At 40.8% G+C, this 20,220-nt stretch overlaps 1 protein-coding gene across 3 annotated transcripts in view; it reads right to left on the bottom strand.

The window, feature by feature from the left end:
* Window positions 1-17,022, bottom strand: part of CDH13 (cadherin 13) — a 523,969-nt gene extending 506,947 nt beyond the window's left edge. For 2 of the 3 annotated variants that reach the window (XM_062618325.1, XM_062618323.1), the window contains exon 1: window positions 16,860-17,022. In XM_062618325.1, coding sequence (XP_062474309.1) covers window positions 16,860-16,904 — 45 coding nt within the window. In that variant the 5' untranslated portion in view covers window positions 16,905-17,022. The remainder of the gene's footprint in view (window positions 1-16,859) is intronic. The other variant, XM_062618324.1, reaches the window with a different exon arrangement.
* Window positions 17,023-20,220: the final 3,198 nt, after the last annotated feature.

Below are 20,220 nucleotides of genomic sequence, written 5' to 3'. Positions count from 1 at the left end.
TATTTCTGGGCTGCACAGGATACTACACATATGCTAACTCAGTTATGTGGGAAGGTTTGGGCAGGTAACACTTCTCACAGTTGCCCTCAGATCATCTCATAGTAACACTGCACACAATGGGAAACAGTGACTTACATGGCAGTTTGAGCCATTTGGGAATATGGTGTCTGCACCAATACTTTGCTAAGAGTTGTTTGCCCACCTACTTCGAAGCTCAGTCTACACATTATTCCAGGGAAGGAGAAAACTGTAGTGATTTATTCTTTCGTAGAGACTGAGAAGCATTCCTCATAGACCACCCCCACTTATTTGATCACAGCTAACTGCAGACATCATGAGGACAGAACAAGAACCTAGTTCTTTCAACAAGTCTAAAGAGCAATAGAAACGTAGATCCAGCAATTGTCATATGTGCTACTGACTTGTTTGACATTGCATCTCTAAGAATACCTACAACTTAGTTTCATAGCTCCATTAATGTCTTTGCACATTAATGCCTGTCAGGATGATGAAGGAAGATGATCTTGAATTGAAGGACAGTGTGAAGATTTCTGTGAGTCTGTGAAGATGGGGTTTATCCAGCAGTGGAGAAGAGTCACTGAAAGGAATCCATTGTCCCTCTGCTAGAACTCACATAAATCCTCATATAAAATATGTTTTCTAGTACCTGGTTATCATGACTTAGAGAGCAGAGGGGATAAGATATAGCAAATAAAGGAGGAATAAGAGAACTTATTACAAGAGAAATATTTCCTGCTTTCCCTTTCAGATTTGTAGGCACACAACTTGCTTTAAACATTCAGAAGGTGCCAACCAAAGAAAATGATAGAATTCTGTCATTTTTGTTTTCCTGAAGGAAAAAAAAATAGAAACTCAGAAAGGGAAAAAGAAAATATTCATTGATCTTAATCTTATTTTACTTTTAGAAAAGCATTGATGTCAATGGTGTTTTTCAGATTGTTGAACAATGACAATAATGACAACAGTCAAGCTTCCATTTTAGGTGAAGTCATTCCATTCACTGCGCTACCCAAGTACACTACATCTTCTTTGTCATAAGATGACTGCAATGTATCATTAAGGCAAGGATTAAATACTGGCAGATAGATGCTCTGCAGAAATAGAGATATGGATTTTTCCATTAAGATACAAACTAGTTACTTTAATTATAGTTTTGTTTCCAATAAATAGAGTATAGGACTGTTTCCAAGATCCCTCCCAACAAAACATGTTCCTCTCTGTGCTTAATACCAGGGAAAATGTGTACTGATGCACAATCTGGGGCTCCTGAACTGTGACCCTACTTGGTAAAGACTTCCTATAACACTTTGAACCACCTACTTTCTTGCTTTGTACTTTTTCCTGCTCTTAAGTGATATTATCATCTAACTTCTCACAGAAATCAAGAAAAAAAAAAGAGTAAGAGGTACAGTAGCATACAGAAACTGAGGCCCCTCCGTTTTGTAAGGTTATTCATAGCCGACAGTGGTAAAACTCTGCTTTGAAAGATAAACCCACCAGGTGTTCTTAACTAAATAGCTGTAAAAGGCAATTGAGAAGAGGCAGTCTGAATACAGGTTATCTGTCTTTCCCTTGTATATGCGTTGCTTTCCAACTAAGGGCTTAGCTTCATGAAATTCCCAGGCAGTGTTGTATTGGCAAGAGGCAAGTGCCCCAACTTTAGTCCAATCACATGGAGAGACGAGTGTCCAGTGTCTCTTGAAACTCAGCTCCTCTGCCCTGGAGCTATGCTTTTAGTTATACCCTCAAAAGGACACGAAAGCTCAGGGCTTAATTTCTCAGTCTTCTAAATGCTAACATCTTTGGACTAAAAGAACTTGGTTTTTGTAGTTTTTTTCATTTATCAGTTTCTGCAGCTCTGGAGCAAACATGTCAAAATCCCTTACTGATTCATTTCCAGCGGTCCAGTAAATCCTGCAGCTAGAGACATAGTGCTCGTACCGTGCTGGATGCACTAGACAGCAAAAAGAAATAAATGGCTAGTGTAGGAAAGAGTAAAAAACTTAGCAACACAGAGCATTTAGAAATATTTTACTTTCTGTTTCACTTGGTTCATAAAGCAATTGAAAACTTGACGTTCTGTGCAAAGCAGTTATTTTTCCCTGCCTAAAGGCCAAGCTCTAGAGCAACTGGTCTGGCAGGTATACCCAGAAACTCCAAAAACCCTGGAGACCAAACTCAGGGACTGGTATCTTAGACAGTGACTGGCCCCTCTCAAAGAAAACAGAGTTACTTGTTTATGTGCAATTTATTTGGGTTGTTCTTTTTTTTTTTTTTGTAGTACACTTGAGGTTTCTCACTATTAGGTTTCAAAGCCCTTTGTAGATGGGGAAAAGGAGGCAAACACATGCTCAATAGATCTTAGGACTCTCTGGATAGCAAAAGTACATTTTTCTAGTGATACTACATGTACAGGACAGTCATCAGTCCCCAGAGAGATGATGCAACTCAGACCTTGACACTAGTCAATTCACAGGCAGATATATTAAGAATCCTGGTTTCCAATATACTGCATAAGGCAGCACTGAACAAGTTATGGACTACTGATGGCAAACAGAAGGTTAACACTTTCCAAAGTGCAGTTACTCATGAGTCCATTCTGACATTTCAGAAGTCAAGAGGAACTATTATTAGCTGTGCCTAATAATATTGCAAGTTCCCACCCATGGAATCTGTGTGCAATCCCCCATTGAATTGGCAGCCTTCGGCAGTATCATTGCCACATGATTTGAGACTCGAGGCAAGCCTCAAACACACTGCCATAACACTGTGTAGCCAACTTGAAAATATCTTCACTGCTCTAGGGAGATGAGTGATCCCATTGGAATTGGTTTTTGGAACAGTAAACTAATGAATCACTAACAGATTTAAAGTAGACAAAATGTATTGCAACACAGCATGCAGTGCCACACAACCAAAGGAAATCTGTTTACAGTGCTTCAACAGACACTTGAAATCAAGACTCTCAAGAAGGATGAGGCTGTTAAGAGAGAAGTGAGGCTCTAAATGTTCTGAGTGCAGTTATCCAGCAGCTATTCCCTAGTGCTAAGGTGGGCTTTGCCCCCAGGAGCACTAGCCAAGCACAGTAAGGCATGCCACAACTCAAGGGAGGGTATCCACATGGAAACAGGGCAAGGGAGGGAGACAGAAGGAACCCTTTTCTCCTGATCCTGTTGGTGTGTGTGCTTCAGTGCTAAGTACAGAGATCAGAAATTACTTCTGTTGTTCAGACACATTCACTGCCTACATCCTCCTCAGGCACAGCTGCCTGGAAACCTTGTCAGTAAGATTTACACTATATTTGGTAATGAAACATGGTTGACACCAAACTTTGTATTCATGCCAAAAGTCAGCCTTAAACATGTGGCTGGTGGGAAAAAGCACTGCTTTACTGTTCAGATTCTCAATGAAGCTCTAAAGCCTCCTCAGCTCAAGGATCCACAATTATTGCTTAAGAAAGCCCCCTGCCCTACTTTTGTCCAGCCAAAGCTAGTCTGTTACACAAATAAAATGCCTTGGCCAGGAGACTAAGCAAAAAGCAGCTTTTTTTGAAGGGAACAGCTAAAGCCTTGTCTGGGAGACATGGCAAGTTTAAGGTACTAGTGCTGCTTCTCCTGGGACTAATTACTTATTTTACAGCAGAGGGCTACTAAACAAGACAGAATACCAAGGAATCCCATCCATGAAGGATGCTCTTTATCCATTAAACTGCACACTTACCCCTCTTCCTCTCTATTCAGGCTCCACAAGTACTAGACACCTTCCAGTCCAGGAGCCTTGCTTCAGAAAGAAGCCCTGCCAATAGCACTGAACAAAACCGGAGAGATTTGTTTACAGATGCTAAGGTAGTTACCTGATCAGATAGCTCACTGATTCACAACAAACGTATGGAAGAAGGGCAAATTAAAAGACACGCTGATTATTATTTAAGCAGATTGTTCAAGATCTGCTATTAATGAAATCCACGTAACCACAGCTACAGGAGGCAACTACACAGTGAACCAGGAAATAAGAAGGTGGGATGAGAAGGGAAAAATGTACATACCTGCTGCACTAGGTTTGACCAACCTATGACAGGCAGCAGGGTAGTACAAATATATCAAGGAGGGACTACTGTTTAGAGTCAAGCAGATTCAGACCAAACAACAGCCAAATTCCAGTGCACCAGCTGCAAAGTAGTTTATCAGGTGCTATGTAGGCTTCCTTTTCTTCAAAGAGGCTTAAGAGGAAAGTGTACCCTGATCATTCAAAACCTACCCCTATCCCCAGTGCTTGGCACAGATCTCTGCACACCATGTACATCTAGCTCGCAGGCTGGGAGAGATGTACTGCATGTACTTCCTCTGTTTTAAACTGAAGGAATGCACTCACAAATCAACAACAGTTTTATGAGGGAAAGGAAGGAGATCTTCAGTTCCCATCATGTTTGGAGCCATATTCAGAACTACACATATTCCTCAGGAGCAGTCCCAAAATGGGGAGTGGCAGTGTAACAGGACTGGCATGTCCCTGACTCAGCCAGGCTGCTATTTAAAAGCCCAGCCCTTACAGAGAGGTTCACTAAGGGTGAGAATGAACCCTGCAGCAAGCCCACTGTGGTGCTAACTAAACAAGGGGGTTTACTCACTTTTTCAAGTTGCTCACCATGGTATTAAGAGGTGGCTGAAACCAAATTAACTGAAGTTGTGGCTAGCTGAGGATTTAGGCAGAGACTTTCCACTGGTACACAAGCCTTACTTTTATATCAGTATTACTGATTTAAAGTAGCAGTTGCAGTGATGCTTTATACTTGAAATACAGACTCCTGCTCACCAGGCAAGTGAACCAAAACCAGCATTCCATCCATACAAGTATAGTTTATGAAACAATAAAAGATCTGAGGATCCAGCAGACCTGAACTACAGACCCATTCCTGAATTGGAGCAATCAAAGACAACTCACACACACTGTCCTGGCCACAGAAGGTATAAAGCAGTGGATCTCAGGCCTGGAAGCCTCTATGCTGTGGAAGGAGAATTAAGAATGCTGGTTTGCTTTCAGTCATTAGACATGTGCAAGGAAAAACTGCAAAGTAACTTGTTTTGTTTCCAAAGGTCAAGTGTATTTGGACTGTGTTGCGTTCTCTTTATCAGTACTTAAAGTCAAGCATTGCCAGATGAATGGTGAGTCGTGCAAACACCCCAGAAATGCAGTGTCAGAAGCAGATCCATTGTAGGTGAAGTGTATGCTCAGTTGTCAGGGGAGGGTTGTTTCTGTTTTAAGCATGGAAGAATCTGCAGAAAAATAATAGTTTGCAAATGTGACTGAAGCCAGGTTCTGTTCCCTTTAATCTTTGTTCTTCAGCTGGCCTCTGAGAGATGTCAGATAATAAAAGAAAGAGGATAAGTCTGTGAAGTTATATGCTAGAAAACGTGGCTAGGGAAGGGAAAATCACATAATATCTGACAAAACTTTGGAGCATTTATCTCTCATAACGGCTGCCCCATAATATTTATTTCAGACAGGCATTGCACAGATTTTCCTGGCTTATTACTAGAAAGCCATAACTGTTGTCCTTCCCCTCCCAGGTTCTCTGGCCTTCTCCTGCCTTTTAATTTCCTCTGGGACATACTTTCATGAGTATGCAGTCTGAAAGTATGCTTGTGTTACACAGAGGACACGTGGGGAACAACCTTTCTGATACACATCAAATAATTTCAGGCTGTTAAAAAGTGGCACAGAAAGTTCCAAAACAAACTGCAATATGGTCTCCTGCAATGAAGGCTGGTTTGGCCTCACGCCTTATGCATGGTTTGCCCTCTTTTCTGCCCTTTCGCATTCCCTCTGCAACCTCAGTAGTCAATTAGTCAAAGATGTCGCTCAGTTTTATTTTATCTGTGCAGTAACCAGTTTTGCAAAGTTTCAGTAACATGGATTTAATGATGATGAACACAACAATGTCAAAGCAGCAGACAGAGATAAACATTGTCCATTAAGGTGTACAGCAAGTGATAATAAACACCTCCCACCAAAATAAAGCGTACGGGAGAGGAGAGTTCTGTGAAGAGACAGCTAATGAATGCTGGAAACAGATACAGATGAAGTTTCCTGCCTTTTGTTACCTATCTTGTTTATACACGCACAAATGTGTATAAAACAAAGTACTGCTGTTTCCTGATGCTAACAACTTCAGATCCAGACACAAGCAAGAGCTCTGAATGTGAGTGTCAGCATGAAATAGCAGGTAAGACTGAATGAAAATGAAGAAGTGGAAATCAAGCAGAATCAAACTAGATGCTGTGCTCCATTCCTGTATACACCTGTTAACTAATATAAATATAAATAATATAAATTATTAATGTATGAGTATAGATATAAATTATTAAATATAAAAGGCTGCTTTTCAAATCTTAACAACTGCAAAAAGTTGCAGGACAGTTAATAACATTTTGGTTTTCTCCATTGGTTTTGTTATCCCTTCTTTTTTTGTGTGTTAAGGTGTAATTATCTTTCTTGTATTCCTCAGTCGGCCAAGGAAGGAGACAAGAAATTCAGCAGCTATGTCAGCATGCCTATTACTAACTATCCCAGCACTTCTGGCTCTAAGAGATCACCAACATAAAGCTTTTAATGGGGCAGCTAAATTAAATCCTCTTTCCCATATGTGCAGGCAAATAGACTGCCTTAGGGGACTGTGGGAGAAAGGAGTTGGAAGAAACACACATCTGGATCTGGTACTCTGTTAGTACTGGTCTACCAGTACTAACAGTACAAGACTTATAGTTGCCTAACCACATTAGCTAAAGGTCACAATTTAACACTGCACTAACTTTAGGCAATCTGCAGATTACCCAGAGAAAATAACCAGGACCTACACAAAATGCTAAAAGAAAGTGACTCCTTAGGTGCGTCTGGTATTCCCCTTGCTGCAGGTAAATCATTTTCACATCTGTCACCAAAAGAAAAACATCTAAGCACCGGGAACAGGGATGGACTTTCCAAAAGTGCCTGTCAAAGCTTAAATTAAACCACAGTAGTAAAAAGTATTCACCCTTTCCCCCAACATTATAAGTTCCAGAAGAGAGTTAGTAGAAAAACTAAAAGCACTCAGACTATCTGACTCTTCTTGAGCAGATGAAGTGGAACAGAGAAAAAGTAATTTAAACAAGGAAATAACAAGAATGCTGATGCTTCCAGTCAGCCCGGAGGTAAGGCAGGGAGAACCACTTATGCTCTGCATGATTGCTTTTTCTTCCTTCATATCCCAGCTAGACCCCACGAACACAGAGCACACAGAAATCAGAAGCCAAGAACAAGTTGGAAAAATAATTCTGTTTGGGTTCAACATAAGTTACAGTAGACAACGAAGTCAGTTTCTATTTTAGCGAAACTCCTTCAGCCACTTGCAATCCATGTTTAGCTCCCATGCACAGCAAGAAACAGGTTCTCTGTTTGAACACCTAACTTAAGAAGGAGCAAACACTTTGAAAACTGTATTCTTGGGAAGCAAGTGTAAGATTGAATTCTCATTTCAGAGGGACATAACCATATAGGAAGAGCTAGCCGTTCCACAAAGTCAGAGATTAGCTTTCAATAACCTATACAAGTCCACAGATTCTCTTATTTTGAGCTTTTAACAAATGGTCCATCCATGTGACATGATTTCCCCACACACACACATATACACAGACACAAGGAATTCAAATGCTTCGGTGCATCTCACTAACAATGACACTTTAGGAGGGCAACATCGCACTTCCAAAAGCTAGACACAGGAGTGGAAGAGCAGCTTACTCCATACCAGAGAAGGCCAAATGCTCAGTATCCCTACTTCCACCAATCTGAGGAAAGGAAAGAAGACCGGAACCTTTACCAGTGAACAGACAGTGGGAGAAATGTTCAGCCGCTGAGTTTACGTTTCACATTGCAGTGGAAATATCCAGCACCTCCAACCCAAGAACTGGAAGCATACTTGGTTGTATATTATCTGCCCTTGTCTCCTATCCCACACTGTTTTGGTCTCAAATGCTGTGAGTATATATAGTGCTGCCAGCCTCATCCTCCTCCTTTACTTCAGCTGATCATTTTACCAGCAGCCATCACTTAAACACCAGTTATGAGCAAGTACACTCTATTTTCTCTATGCTTAAGAACTCTCTGCAGTTATTCACTAAAATATTTTTCTCCTTGATTTCCTATATACACAAAAAGCTGGCTGTATAGAGATAGATGGTTCTCTGGCTAATTATACCTAATTATATTCTTGAAAGTTGAGCAATATTATTAAAATAGTATTACAGACACACGCTTCTGATTGGCCTAAGACCGAATTTATTCTGGGCTCCCTCCAATCAGAATTAATTTTTATATAGCACAATGAAGTGTGACTACTGAATCAACACCAGCAGCACAAGTGACAGCAGCCTATATCATTACTCAACAAAGATAACAGAGCTAAAGTCATTGAAATGGACAGATGTCGGAGGCTGTCTCCCATTTCAAAATGATGTTCCTGTCGTAACTCAGCAGTCACTTTAGGGAAGCAAGGATAAATTCATTACTGTTTGCAGGGTGCTCAGATATAATACTAATAAAGGCCATGTAAGCCTCCCAGTATGCACACAGTATAAATGCGCACAGCATCGATACTAAACATCCTTCACCTAGATAACACAAAGCAGGACAGTGCAATCAATCCATGTCCACTGGAGACCTGCTCCCATATTAGTGCAAGCAACAGAGTTTTGGTATTGCAAATCAGAAAACTAAAGTGGAGAGATGTGCAACACCAGGAGTCATATCCACAAGATACAAAAGTTTCAAGATTTATTCCTAGCATTCTTATCTCTTTTCCTGGCAACGCACTGTGTCCAAAGTTATAATCTAAAGAGCAGAACTGAACTAAGGTCAGATTGCAATAATCAATATCCTCACTGCACAGAATGCCGCACTTCTGCGTTGGTAACTAATCTGTGTAAATCCAACAAATATCTTGGCAGAAGGTCAAAATGAACACCTTCTAATTTGGCCAGTTATCTAATGGTACTGAACAGCTTAAACCTGCAGTTGAGATGACCATTCCTGCTGCATATCACAGTGGAGTTGCTCAGCTTCCTCTGACAAGGCTCTGAGACAATGGGTTAATGGGGAAGGAAATGCCCATCCAATTCTAATGGATAATTCCATATCCTTTCATTTAGGGAGCAAGGTGCCAGATGCTCTGGATTTCCTGCTTTGTCAACTATAGTGCAAAGCTATGTACAGCTTTCACATTTTGATATAGATGCTTGTTGTTGGGTAAAACGTGTTCCTCAGGGAAACCAGAGGGTTGTCTCTAGAGGAATGTATAAACACACCTTATTCGGCAGTAGGGGAACTCAAAGCCAGCAAGTTTGATGATGGGAAAACACAAGATCTTCAGAATACTGTTCCCAGGGTTTTTTCCATTCCTAAGCAGTTACCGGCAGTTGGCTCAAAGTTAAAATATGACAGACACTTCAAAGACCATCTTACATGAAGAAAACTGGAAAAGGCTAGGGAAGGGGGCAACTTTACATGATTCCGCCCAACCTCCATCCTTGTATGCTGCCTGTACAAGCTATGGATCATACTCCTGATTCACACATGCTGGTATGGCTCCCTAGTGGATCCAGATGAATTTACAGCAGCTTAGAATGTCTGCCTCTATACAGTGACTCCGTGGACACTTGCCAGCTTTTATTTTACTCTTATGGGTTAGAAATCCTCTGTCTTTGACTCGAAGGCTCTTATTTAAAAACAGTTTGCACAGAAGTCCTTCTTGCAATTTCAAGTTATCCCAAGACAATGAAAAGAGATAGTTTAAGTGTCTGCAAAATAGATGAGCCGATTATCAGTGTGATATGCTGTAACATGCTTTTTTGCTCCATCGTAATTCAAACAAATCTAAATGTGCTAACTGTTTTACGGATTGATTTGAAGCAATATGAGAAGGTATTCATCCTCTTTCTAACTCTGCCACAGATGCGTTACTGTCCTAGTGGCAGACAGCCATTAACGCACAGAATCAATACAGAAACACAGCCATAGCTGTGTTTCCAGCCAAGCTTGCCAACTTTGCCCTAAAGCAAGTAAGGAGCACTCACAGTTAACATAGTTCAGGGGAGGAAGAGGGGGTAACTTTCAGCAGTTGTCTTCTACACAGAAGTAGTAATAGATATTTGCAAATATCTATTTGCAAATGGGCATCTCGTATACTAAATTCAAGTTTATGTGTACATACCTCTTTGAAGGCAGTCATTTTAACAGTCATTTTAACAGTGTCAAGTGACACATGACAGCTTAATGGCCTAGAACCCGTGGTTTTCAGTATTCTGAGTCCTTGTGACACTCAAGTAATACAAGGTCCATCTGCTGTGATTCCTCATTTGCCAAAACCATCTACAAACTTTTAAAAACCCACTTTCTTTCTGTACTTCTATTAACACAGCCTTCATACACACAAGAATTATTTGCTCTTCATTACATATCAGACTGCAAAGTCCTTGGGAATTAAATATTAGCTTTTATAAATATATGCATTGCATTACCAAAAAAACATCAACTGTTCACAACAGTAGGATAAAAGAGTTAGACTGAAATAAAAAACTAATATTAGGGATTTTTTCAAACTTTGTCAAATGGAGTCTGAGAAACCTGAGGCAATAAAAACATATTTGCTTGAGCTGCATATGGGTGCCCAATTTTGAAACACTTCAAAAGCTTGAAGGTGGATGTTCGTATACATAAAAACAAGGACCAAAAGGGTACCAAATTAGACATCCATACATGGATATTAATAGGTATCAGAAGTTATTTAAACACATTAATCAGCTTTTCCAAGTGGTTGGAGATACTGATAACTGCTGTGTGCTGAAAAGATCCACCCAATCCAACTTTTAATAGCTCATATTTATTTTAGTCTGTTCTTAGAACAGCTTTAACCAGCTCTATCACACCAAACCTTAAATTCCTTTTTTTTTTTCTTTAGCCAAGAAAATTAATGGTGCAAAACAGTAGAATATTGGATAAGTTAGTAGTGGAATTAGTTCCTTTAATACAAAACAGTAAGGCTTTCAAAGGAATAGATTCTTCCATTTGACAGAGAACACAGTCCACAACACTAAAAAAAAAACACAGTGGGCAAATTTCCAAGCCCTTTGAATAACGAAACTGTGGTTAATAAAGCAAGTCTTATTTTTCACTCCTTTTTTGGCATTTAATATCCTACTGATTTGTATATACTAACATTGTGTTAGCTGCAGGACACATGAAGTGGTAGAAAAACACAGTTTCCCATCTGGGCTGGTCCCATCCATCTGCTGATTAGGGCAGGGCACAGTGATGGCCGTGGCCATACAGCCATGATCAAGAACCCACTAATATCGTCCAGAGTTAACTGGGAAGAGCTATAGCCCACTTAATCTCCTACGGATGATAAATCTCTCTCATTCTGTCTCTCCTCCCCAGTGAACATCGTAGATTTGTCTTTTTTTCCTACACAGATGAGCCTTTGTTGGTTAAAATACTAGTGATACACCAAAAAAAAAGTTAATTTAATGCTTGCATGTGTCAAAGACAGAGCAAAGATATTTCAATGAAACAATTAAAAACCCTATAACCTCACATTTCTGCCTCAAATGTCCCAAATGAGGCAGTCATCCTCTGTCCCCCTTCTTCCCCCCAAAAAAGGCTTATGCTGGCACAGGAACTCTGAAACCTGAGGCCAAAATTCTGACACACAGCACATCAGTGCAAGCCAGCAGCTGAAGATTAGAGATGTGACTACAGCAGTGTTGCAGGAAGAGTATAACACTAACAGCTCTGTTATCTAGCATGTCCTTACATATTAATAGAATGGGAAGAGCCTATTTATCTGACAAAATAGAACAGGAAGAAAATGAAAGGCAGAACTTCATGTTCTTCTTGAACAGGCACCGCTGTTGCCATCAACATAGTTCTAATAGTTCCTGTTGCACTGGTCTATTGTGATACCTTTCAGAAATACTGTTGGAAATTGTTAGCTGAATCATTTTAACTGTGTGTTTGAATAGCTTCTTTCAGCATGAGTAACTAAAGTTTCTGGAACCTTCTGCCAAAAGCTGTGAACGACCAATCTTATGTTGAACTGTTGCTTTGGCAAACAGTTTGATTTTGAAAGGAGGCTCCAAGGCCAGTGCAAACTGGAAGACAAGGAAGCCAGGACTATGAGCAGAAGATACAACCCGTCAAAATTAATCAGCTAACGACCTGTCTGGAAACAAAGAATACAATCAGAAGCAAGACAACTCTGGACCAAAAATCACCATTGGATTGAGAGTTATGTTCAGAGCACACAAAGAGAGTACGAAGAACGGGTGCATAGACTGTAAGAAGTATAAAGGTCCAGGGATTTCTTTGTTCTGAGTGCCACCTTCCTCAGAGGCACCCAGCTCAAGCTTTTTCTATCTCTGTAGAGCTCAAATTACCTGACTGGACTTTAGCTCGAGACGTTGCTTATGAGATACCTTGGGTGAAGAAATTTCTTTAACAATGGTCATTTCCTAGCTGACAAGCCACTAAAAATCAAGTCGATAACTCTCAATGGATCACAGCACAAAGTTGTTACATGTGCTAGAATAATCTTTTTCTATTTTTTATCATCAGAAACAGAAACCAGCTGCCAATATATTGCCTGAGATACATCTAAAATGAAATGTCTCAAGTGGTACGCAGCAAAGTGGGTTTAATTGTAATGCTGTAGCTCTAGGAGCATTTTCACAACCAGTTTCCACATTTATTGTAATAAATCTCCCATGTTTAGCAGTAGGGAGTGTTGCCAGATCCTATACGAGAATACCTTTAAAATAGTTCACCAGAGGCCAGCCTTCCCTCCAGTGCACTATCTGACAAATAGCAGCTCTTTTTGACTATATAACCAAAACTGATGGCCTGAAAAAATCAGGAGTGTAGACTGCTCACAAAATGCTCATCAGTACAAGCAATTATATGTAATAACTGGAAATTGAGTTTCTCTAACATATTTACAACTCAGATATAACACAAAAGATAAGGACTTTAGAACTCTCAGATAATGAGCAGTCTTACACAAAATAAGACCTACAGCAACACAATACAACAGGGAAATGCTTGGTCAGAATTTGAGCGTAATCCTTAATGTTATATCAGACTTTGCATGAACAAGACTTCTCTTTTTTCTTGAAGCTGATGAATTTCTTTTGCTTTTAATACACGGGTGCTGATTTTCAAGGTGTGCATGGAGCCCTCTTCTGGAGAAATCTGGAAAAATAAAAGCTTAAGAACACGGCGAGGTTCTACGCGTTTTGGGAGTTTTAGGACTAAGTTTCGCGATTCACTATAACGGCAATTGTAATGATTTAATGATTGCAAAATCAATAAATTTCTCCAGTTGACTTAGTTGCAATCCAGTGGAACATGACAGTTAAAGCTATCAAAAAAAAAGATTTCTCATCTTGTAAACTTTACTTGCAAATATTACGTTCATTCCTCTGTCTGCATGGACTGCATAACATACAAAAGCAAGTCTCTGAACGACTTCTGTTTTAAAGAAATATTTGGGTATATGCCTTAGAAAATATCCTTTGAGTAAAAGACAAAACACTGACCTGATAGACTTAAAAATCCATATGCATTTACTGCTTACAATACTCTGTATAGTGAACTTCACAAGCTACTAAAGTACACTTAGTTTTTATTGTCATCTTGGGATCAATAAAGCTGTATATTTCAGATATGCTTTGTGGTTTTAAAGGTAAACCTGAATTAAAGGATTACACAAAACATCTTCCTCTGCTACTCCGGCTAATGTTTAGTTTCCCTCTTGGTAAAAAACAGGACAAACGGCTGGTAATAGCATAAAGTAAACCTTTCCAAAGGAAAAAAAACCTTCATCACCCACCTGTTAATCACAATTTTTACAACATACTTAATGGGCTGCTTTGTTGAGATGAAAAACTGATTCCCCATCCTCATCATTTTAACACCTAAAATGGCATTTTCTTTAAAGTTTAAGAAATGCAACTGAATTATATGCAGACCAAGAAAACAAAACAACAAAGTGAATAATTTTAGAAGCTATCTTGAATAAGAAAATAAGCCTTTTTTCAGTTCATGTTCCCACAAACATGATAATTTCCTCAACTATTTCTATGCTGTAAACTTTGCTATCATTACTTTGATATGAAGTTATTCCTGTCTCCTACTTCCACTAGAAGTACTGCATTATTAGATAGCCATTGCTTAGAAATCAGTTTATCAAAATTGAGCTTCGCTGGTTCCACTAAGCATCATATTGTACTGTATGAGGCATTATTGCTACCGCTGAGGGAGAGAAAAGAAAACTTATGGAAAAAATCCCAAAATATGATACAACTACTACACAGCCAGATGGCTGCATTTTCTCACATTCTTCTGTTTACTTTTCCTGTCACATGAAAGTTGTTTGTGTGGTGTGTCAACGAGAAAAGTCAAACAGCATTTCAGTAATTCCTTTTCCTTTCCTTAGCACAATAATTTTCTTTTCTTACTTAACCTGGCAATACTCAACCACCTATACCTGAAGACAGAATTATGGGCACATCCTTATTATAGTCTAATTTGTTCCCTAATTCATTAGCTCTTAGACATGACCTACAAGGTAAACTTGGAGATGTGTTAAATCACCAGGTAGAGACATTGCCAGCTAAAGCTACATATGCTAATAAAGAAGGTGATGTGCAGTTTGAGCACTTGAATGCAAAACAATGCTAAGGCACCACGAGCTCAGCCCTGCAGTATACTAGAACTCAGCTCAGCCCAGTGAGAAGAAACTCTGAAGTTTTGCTGAGAGTTATCAATAACGTGCGCAGTTATTTTTGGAATCAGGTGTTCTGCACCTTGCCAGTTTCTCATGTAGATGCCGAGGTTAAAAAAAAAATGCCATTTATGTAGTTAAATAAGCCTTAGAAATCTGTACTCATCTATCATATACTTAGTGCTTTTCCTACAAGGGACAGAAAAAGAAAACCCAAACTCAAGCTGCTTAACTCAGAGGCGTGCTAGGGAACATGGACAAAAAAGAGACTGAAACACAGAGAAAGCCAAGCAAACTACAGTCCATATGGCAGGTCTCAAGCCCATGCTCAGGGAGCACTAGCCCAGTATATCTACAGGTTACCCTTACACTGTCAGTACCCCCTCCTTGGCTCCCCAAGGCAGTGCCCCCAGGAGCCAGCTTTGTCAGCCCAGCCTGGATCTCAGCCCACTTTGACAACTCCTGCTCCCCGGGAGCCTTCCCGGGATCCTCAGCCCTTCAGGGAGCCACATTAAGGGCAGCTTGCCCATTGGCTCCAGACAGGCTCAGCAGAGGGGGAGAGCTGCCCAGCCTTCATATCCAGCCCACAGAGCCTCAGCACGGGCTAGCAGGGAGAGGAAACTGCTACCAGCCCAAGCTGGTAGGCAAGGAACTGTATAACACCAATGCACACCGCTCTGGCTCCTCAAAACTCATCCTTTACCAGTGCATTCAGGCACCATACCTATGGCTCAAAGCAGTTGCTTTCATTTGTTACACTCCCTGAAGCACCCACCCAAATGCCTATGTGCTTGCTCACACACATCCCCAGGCACCGAGTCTCCCGTTGTCCTATAAACTTCAGCCACCCACATTCATGCTTCTACTCCTTATCTGGTGAAGCCAGGACCCAAATATCCCAGGCTTAATCCACAGCATATATACGTTCAGTTCACCCTACTGTTTCCTACTTACTTCTTCGCAATAAAGCTCTCCCAGCAGTGACCCCCCCATCATTTCTCTCTTTATCACCCTATTTTAAAAAAAACAACAGATTAAAACCCTGCTGGAGATTGCAGTTACACAAACAGGAGTGCACAGACTCCGTGTCTCAAGCATTAGTTCGACACTCTACCAATTCCCTAAGGGTTAACAAACACTCTCAACCGCAAGTCAAAAAGGAATTAACTTTTCTCTCGGTGCACAGGATGCCAGTGCCGCTGCCGTTAGATGTAGGAGTTTATAGAGCTCCTAACATAAAAGGAGAAAGATGCATTTAAGCTGGACACCAACAAAGGATTTTCAGACCTCTCCACAGCTTCCAAAAAGTGAGCCCTGTAACAGCAGCAAGAGGAAAAGAGCAACCAGAAGGTATTGAGAAGTCAAAGCCCGGCAAGTCCTTTTGCTTTGACAGACAGCAGCAGCAGCAGCAGGGCTTTAGCAACTCTGTGTTTTTAAAGCTGGGTGTTTTTTCCCCTGCTTTCTGGCAGAGGGGGATCTATTACATTTAATAAGAGAAAGGCTACATAGCAAGTCACTAACAGAGTATTATACATCTATCAGGAGAGTACGGGGAAGGGAAGCTTTTGCAAGGTCTGGTTTTATTTTTCCTCCATATTCACCCCTTTTCTTTTTCTTTTAAAGAAGCAATAAATAATGTGAGCTGCCTATAACTGCCTATAAACCTACGACCCAGCAAAAGCCACAGAGGAAAGGAGCAAATCAAAGTTGCAGCATTTGATATGACAGAAAATATTGCTGCTGCAGCTGCAACCGAGATACTTTAAAGATTCCCCTACCACCTTTGCTGAAGGCAAACAAAAAGAAATGTTATATATCACAGAGCAAATTTGTTGTAATTATGAATCAAGGAACTATGAGATTCTACATTCCTAGCAACTGGCTTGTAGCAGAGATCTTGCATCTTTAAACAGTAATTCAAGCAGCGTATAATTACTCAGAAATCAGACCTGAATTACAAATACTTTAAAATCCAAATGCACAAAAGCAGCAAGATAAAAGAAAGCAAGGACAAACACATATTTCTTACCTGGGACAGGAGAAAGGGCAGAGCAAGTTGAGTTTTGTGCTGCATTTTGCCAGACTAGAAGGTACCAGAGGCTTATTCATTCATGCACTCAGCAGCACTGAGCATATTTTCACTGTGAAACAGCCTTTGAGGAGAGACTCTGCCTTGAGAGCCAGCCAACTTCCCAAATAGATCAGCAGCATCATCACTAAAGCATTGGATAGAGTCTGATGACCAGAACCAATGGCTTTACAAGGATGATTTCTTCACAAACCAACCCCATTTTGCATCACACATATTGGGCAAGCACCTCTCTCAAACACAGCACCTTTACAGAGCATTTTGCTTTGGTATATTTGTGTGCTTAGTTTCAGTCTAACAGATCATGCCTTACAGATCTCAATAGTATTTTCCCTTTCAGAGCATGGAATTGCACAGAGAGAAATAAGAACAACTCTGAGCACCGCTGCAGAGAGATTCTCTTTATTAAAATGTTAATGAGGTATGCTTTATTTTCAATAAATCAAATAAAGGAAGAAAGGATCACTGCAGTTTTAGTTACTTCCAAGCCCTAGGAGAGCACAGTGAAATTTTTTCAGTACAGCAGAAACACAGATTATGTTTTGTGTTTTCCCCTCAATCTCACAAATCACAACAAAGACAGATCCATTCTAGCCTGCAGAAAACAAAATCCATCATAAGGCAATAGATTTTATTAACTGCTCAGGTAATGGCAGAACTGGCTTTTGATTCAATTAACTTGAATGTAGGACAAAGTTTCAAAGATGCATGTCCTTCAATTACAAAAACTTTCCATTTGGAAGAGGGGACCTGGTGTTTCAAGAGCCTGGATTAGTGATGTTGCAACCCAGGCAGATGGACTGAAGTTCACAAATTAATTCCCCCATCTTCATTTCCAGGTCCTCTCTTGCTGTTCTCCACTATCACAACAGACCAGTCCTCCTTTTGACTTGTCTTCTTGCAGTCAGTGGGGTTACTGAGCAGTACCCTTCCCTCATTTTCAGTAGTCTCCTCAGGTATCACGACTCATGATTCTCCCTTGCTTGCTTATCCAGCAGGGCCAGCTGCTGCCACATTTTGCTATGCCCCACCATGGGTGGCTGCTGCACCAGTGGACATAAGCAGAAACCTGGGGAGGGGAAAAAGATAGGCATTCAAAGTGATATGCATTCAAGGGAGCTGCCAGCCAGCTGCCAAGGGATATACGAAGGGATACACATTCAAAAGAGCTGGCAACCACTTTTTGCTCCTCAGCAGGAGCTTCCTGCTGTGAATGATGTTGTTTGATAGCTTCCGCTGTTAGTCTACTGCTCACAACTCACATCTTTTACTTACACGCAGACCAAAAGTGAGGGAGAGCACTGTCCTTCCAAGTCTAAGCACTCACATGCAGCAACAGCTCTGCACCAGTACCTTCATCACGCAAGTATAAATTTATAATGGAGATGGATCAGAATTCAAACCAAACCCAGCAGGAATTACTAGTAGCAATTATAATGCTTTATATAACTGCAAAAGGTTCACCATGATGCATTAAAGAAGCAAGTAGGTTGCTTTCTATTTTTTTTTTTTTCAGCAGAAAGCCAGCTTAACAGGGTTAAAAAAAAAAAAAAGCCCAAACAAAAAAAAAAAAAAAACACCACACAACAAAAAGAAAACCTTAAGAGCTGTCTTTGATTAAAAATAAGTGAGTAACCATCTCACCGTCACTTCCTCAGGGTCCCAGCTGTCCACCAAGTGTAACTGCCAGCCTCAAGAAAAGCACCTCAGAAGTTTCTAAGCAAGGCTATGGGGTTTCCATTAGGGCATAGACTGTAAACAACAGCCCTAGCTGTGCCACAGCATGCACCACCTTTGTATGGGAGCACCGAGATTTGGGCAGTCCTTTAAACCCCACAAACTGGGGCCAAACAGCTAAGTTACCAGACCAAAAAGAAATAGCTGGTGGCTGAAATAAACAAAGGCATCTGCATCCTCTTTCACAGGAAGGAGACTCATTGAGGGGGGGACTAAGGGGGGAAAAGACAAAGAACAAATTAAAAAAGGATTCAAGTCATTCACTCCAAGATAATGCTTGCAGCAAGAGAACTGAGCCAATATGAGCAGTTAATTTCTGCAAAAGACATAACATACCCATACAGCCACCTCACCACCAAGGAGGGGAGCAAGGAGTGTGAGCTCTTCCCCCTGCTCTCACAGCTGCAAGGCCATGCCTGCTGCCATGGGCTCCTTCCTCACTATACAGGGATCAGACAGTACAGCAAGGTCAAGAGTAGGACCTGCCTCCCCAGGCCTCCAGCTCCTCACAGCCAAAGAGAGCAACACACTGCAACCCTTTACCTCCAAGAACACAATGACCCTTTAATAATGATTAAAAAAACATTGTTTATAAAAATACCTCAGTCCCAAACCTCTTTCCTCCAGTCCCACACAGCATATCCTCATACTGCAACCTGTCCCTCTTCACCTCTTATTTATTCCATGCAGGAGTAATTAACAACCCCTGGGGTGGTAAGTAGCGTGTGGTGTGACCTGAGGCCTTCCAGTTCTCAGCTGCAAGTTAGGGATGCTGAGCCTCAGGAGGAGCTTGCAGGTATCTTCAGTGATGAGGAGCAGAGTCTTCTCTGCTAATTAGATTGTTAATGAAAGGCTGGTAGGTTATTAATTAGAAATAAAGAGTTGACACTGCAGTCCATCTCAGTGTTAGGTGATAGGAAAAGGGTTCAAACTCTCTAAAAGAGGAGCAGGCTGGGAGGCAAGGCTCCAGGGGATGGAGAATGGCTGCTCTCTAATTCTCCCTTTGAAGAGATTTTTGCTGCCTAAATGAAACACGAAGTTGTGAGGTCATGGAGCAACAGTGACAGAAATAACAGCCTTGGGTTTATGCTCTGGTTAGAGAAGAGGCTGTATGCCTTTGTTTTTAGGGCAGGCTGTGCTTGTTTCAAGGCAAGTTGTGCCTGTTTCAGGCTGATGTAAAATACATCGTAATTTTCATCAAAGGGTTTTGGTTCATGAGTAAAGAAAACTCCTGCTGATACCTTTCCTAGCTTACGTTAACTGATGAATGTAACATGCTTTTTACTTTTCAGAATCAAGATGCCATAATTTTCACCTAAAAAATCTTGAACAACTTGACACCTCAGCTCACTCTCCATGACATACTCTGGAAACTGAGGCCAGTGCTGAGCTGAGGCTAATGGGAAGAGTATTAATTGCCTGCAACGCATAAAGTATTGTCAAAGATAGACCCATTAGCAGATGAGGGAGTGACTGTATGCTGCCAGAAATGCCTCTTGACCTTTAGAAGATTTGCCCTATCTGTTTTGTAAAAGCTGAAGATGAGCTGCTATGAATCTATCAG

Source organism: Pezoporus occidentalis, unplaced genomic scaffold, assembly GCF_034315485.1.
Source record: "Pezoporus occidentalis ecotype Australia unplaced genomic scaffold, CSIRO_AGI_Poc_V1 ctg20, whole genome shotgun sequence".
NCBI lineage: Eukaryota > Metazoa > Chordata > Aves > Psittaciformes > Psittacidae > Pezoporus > Pezoporus occidentalis.
Note: the sequence above shows the minus strand (reverse complement) of the source record. Positions and strands in the feature narration are given on the sequence as shown.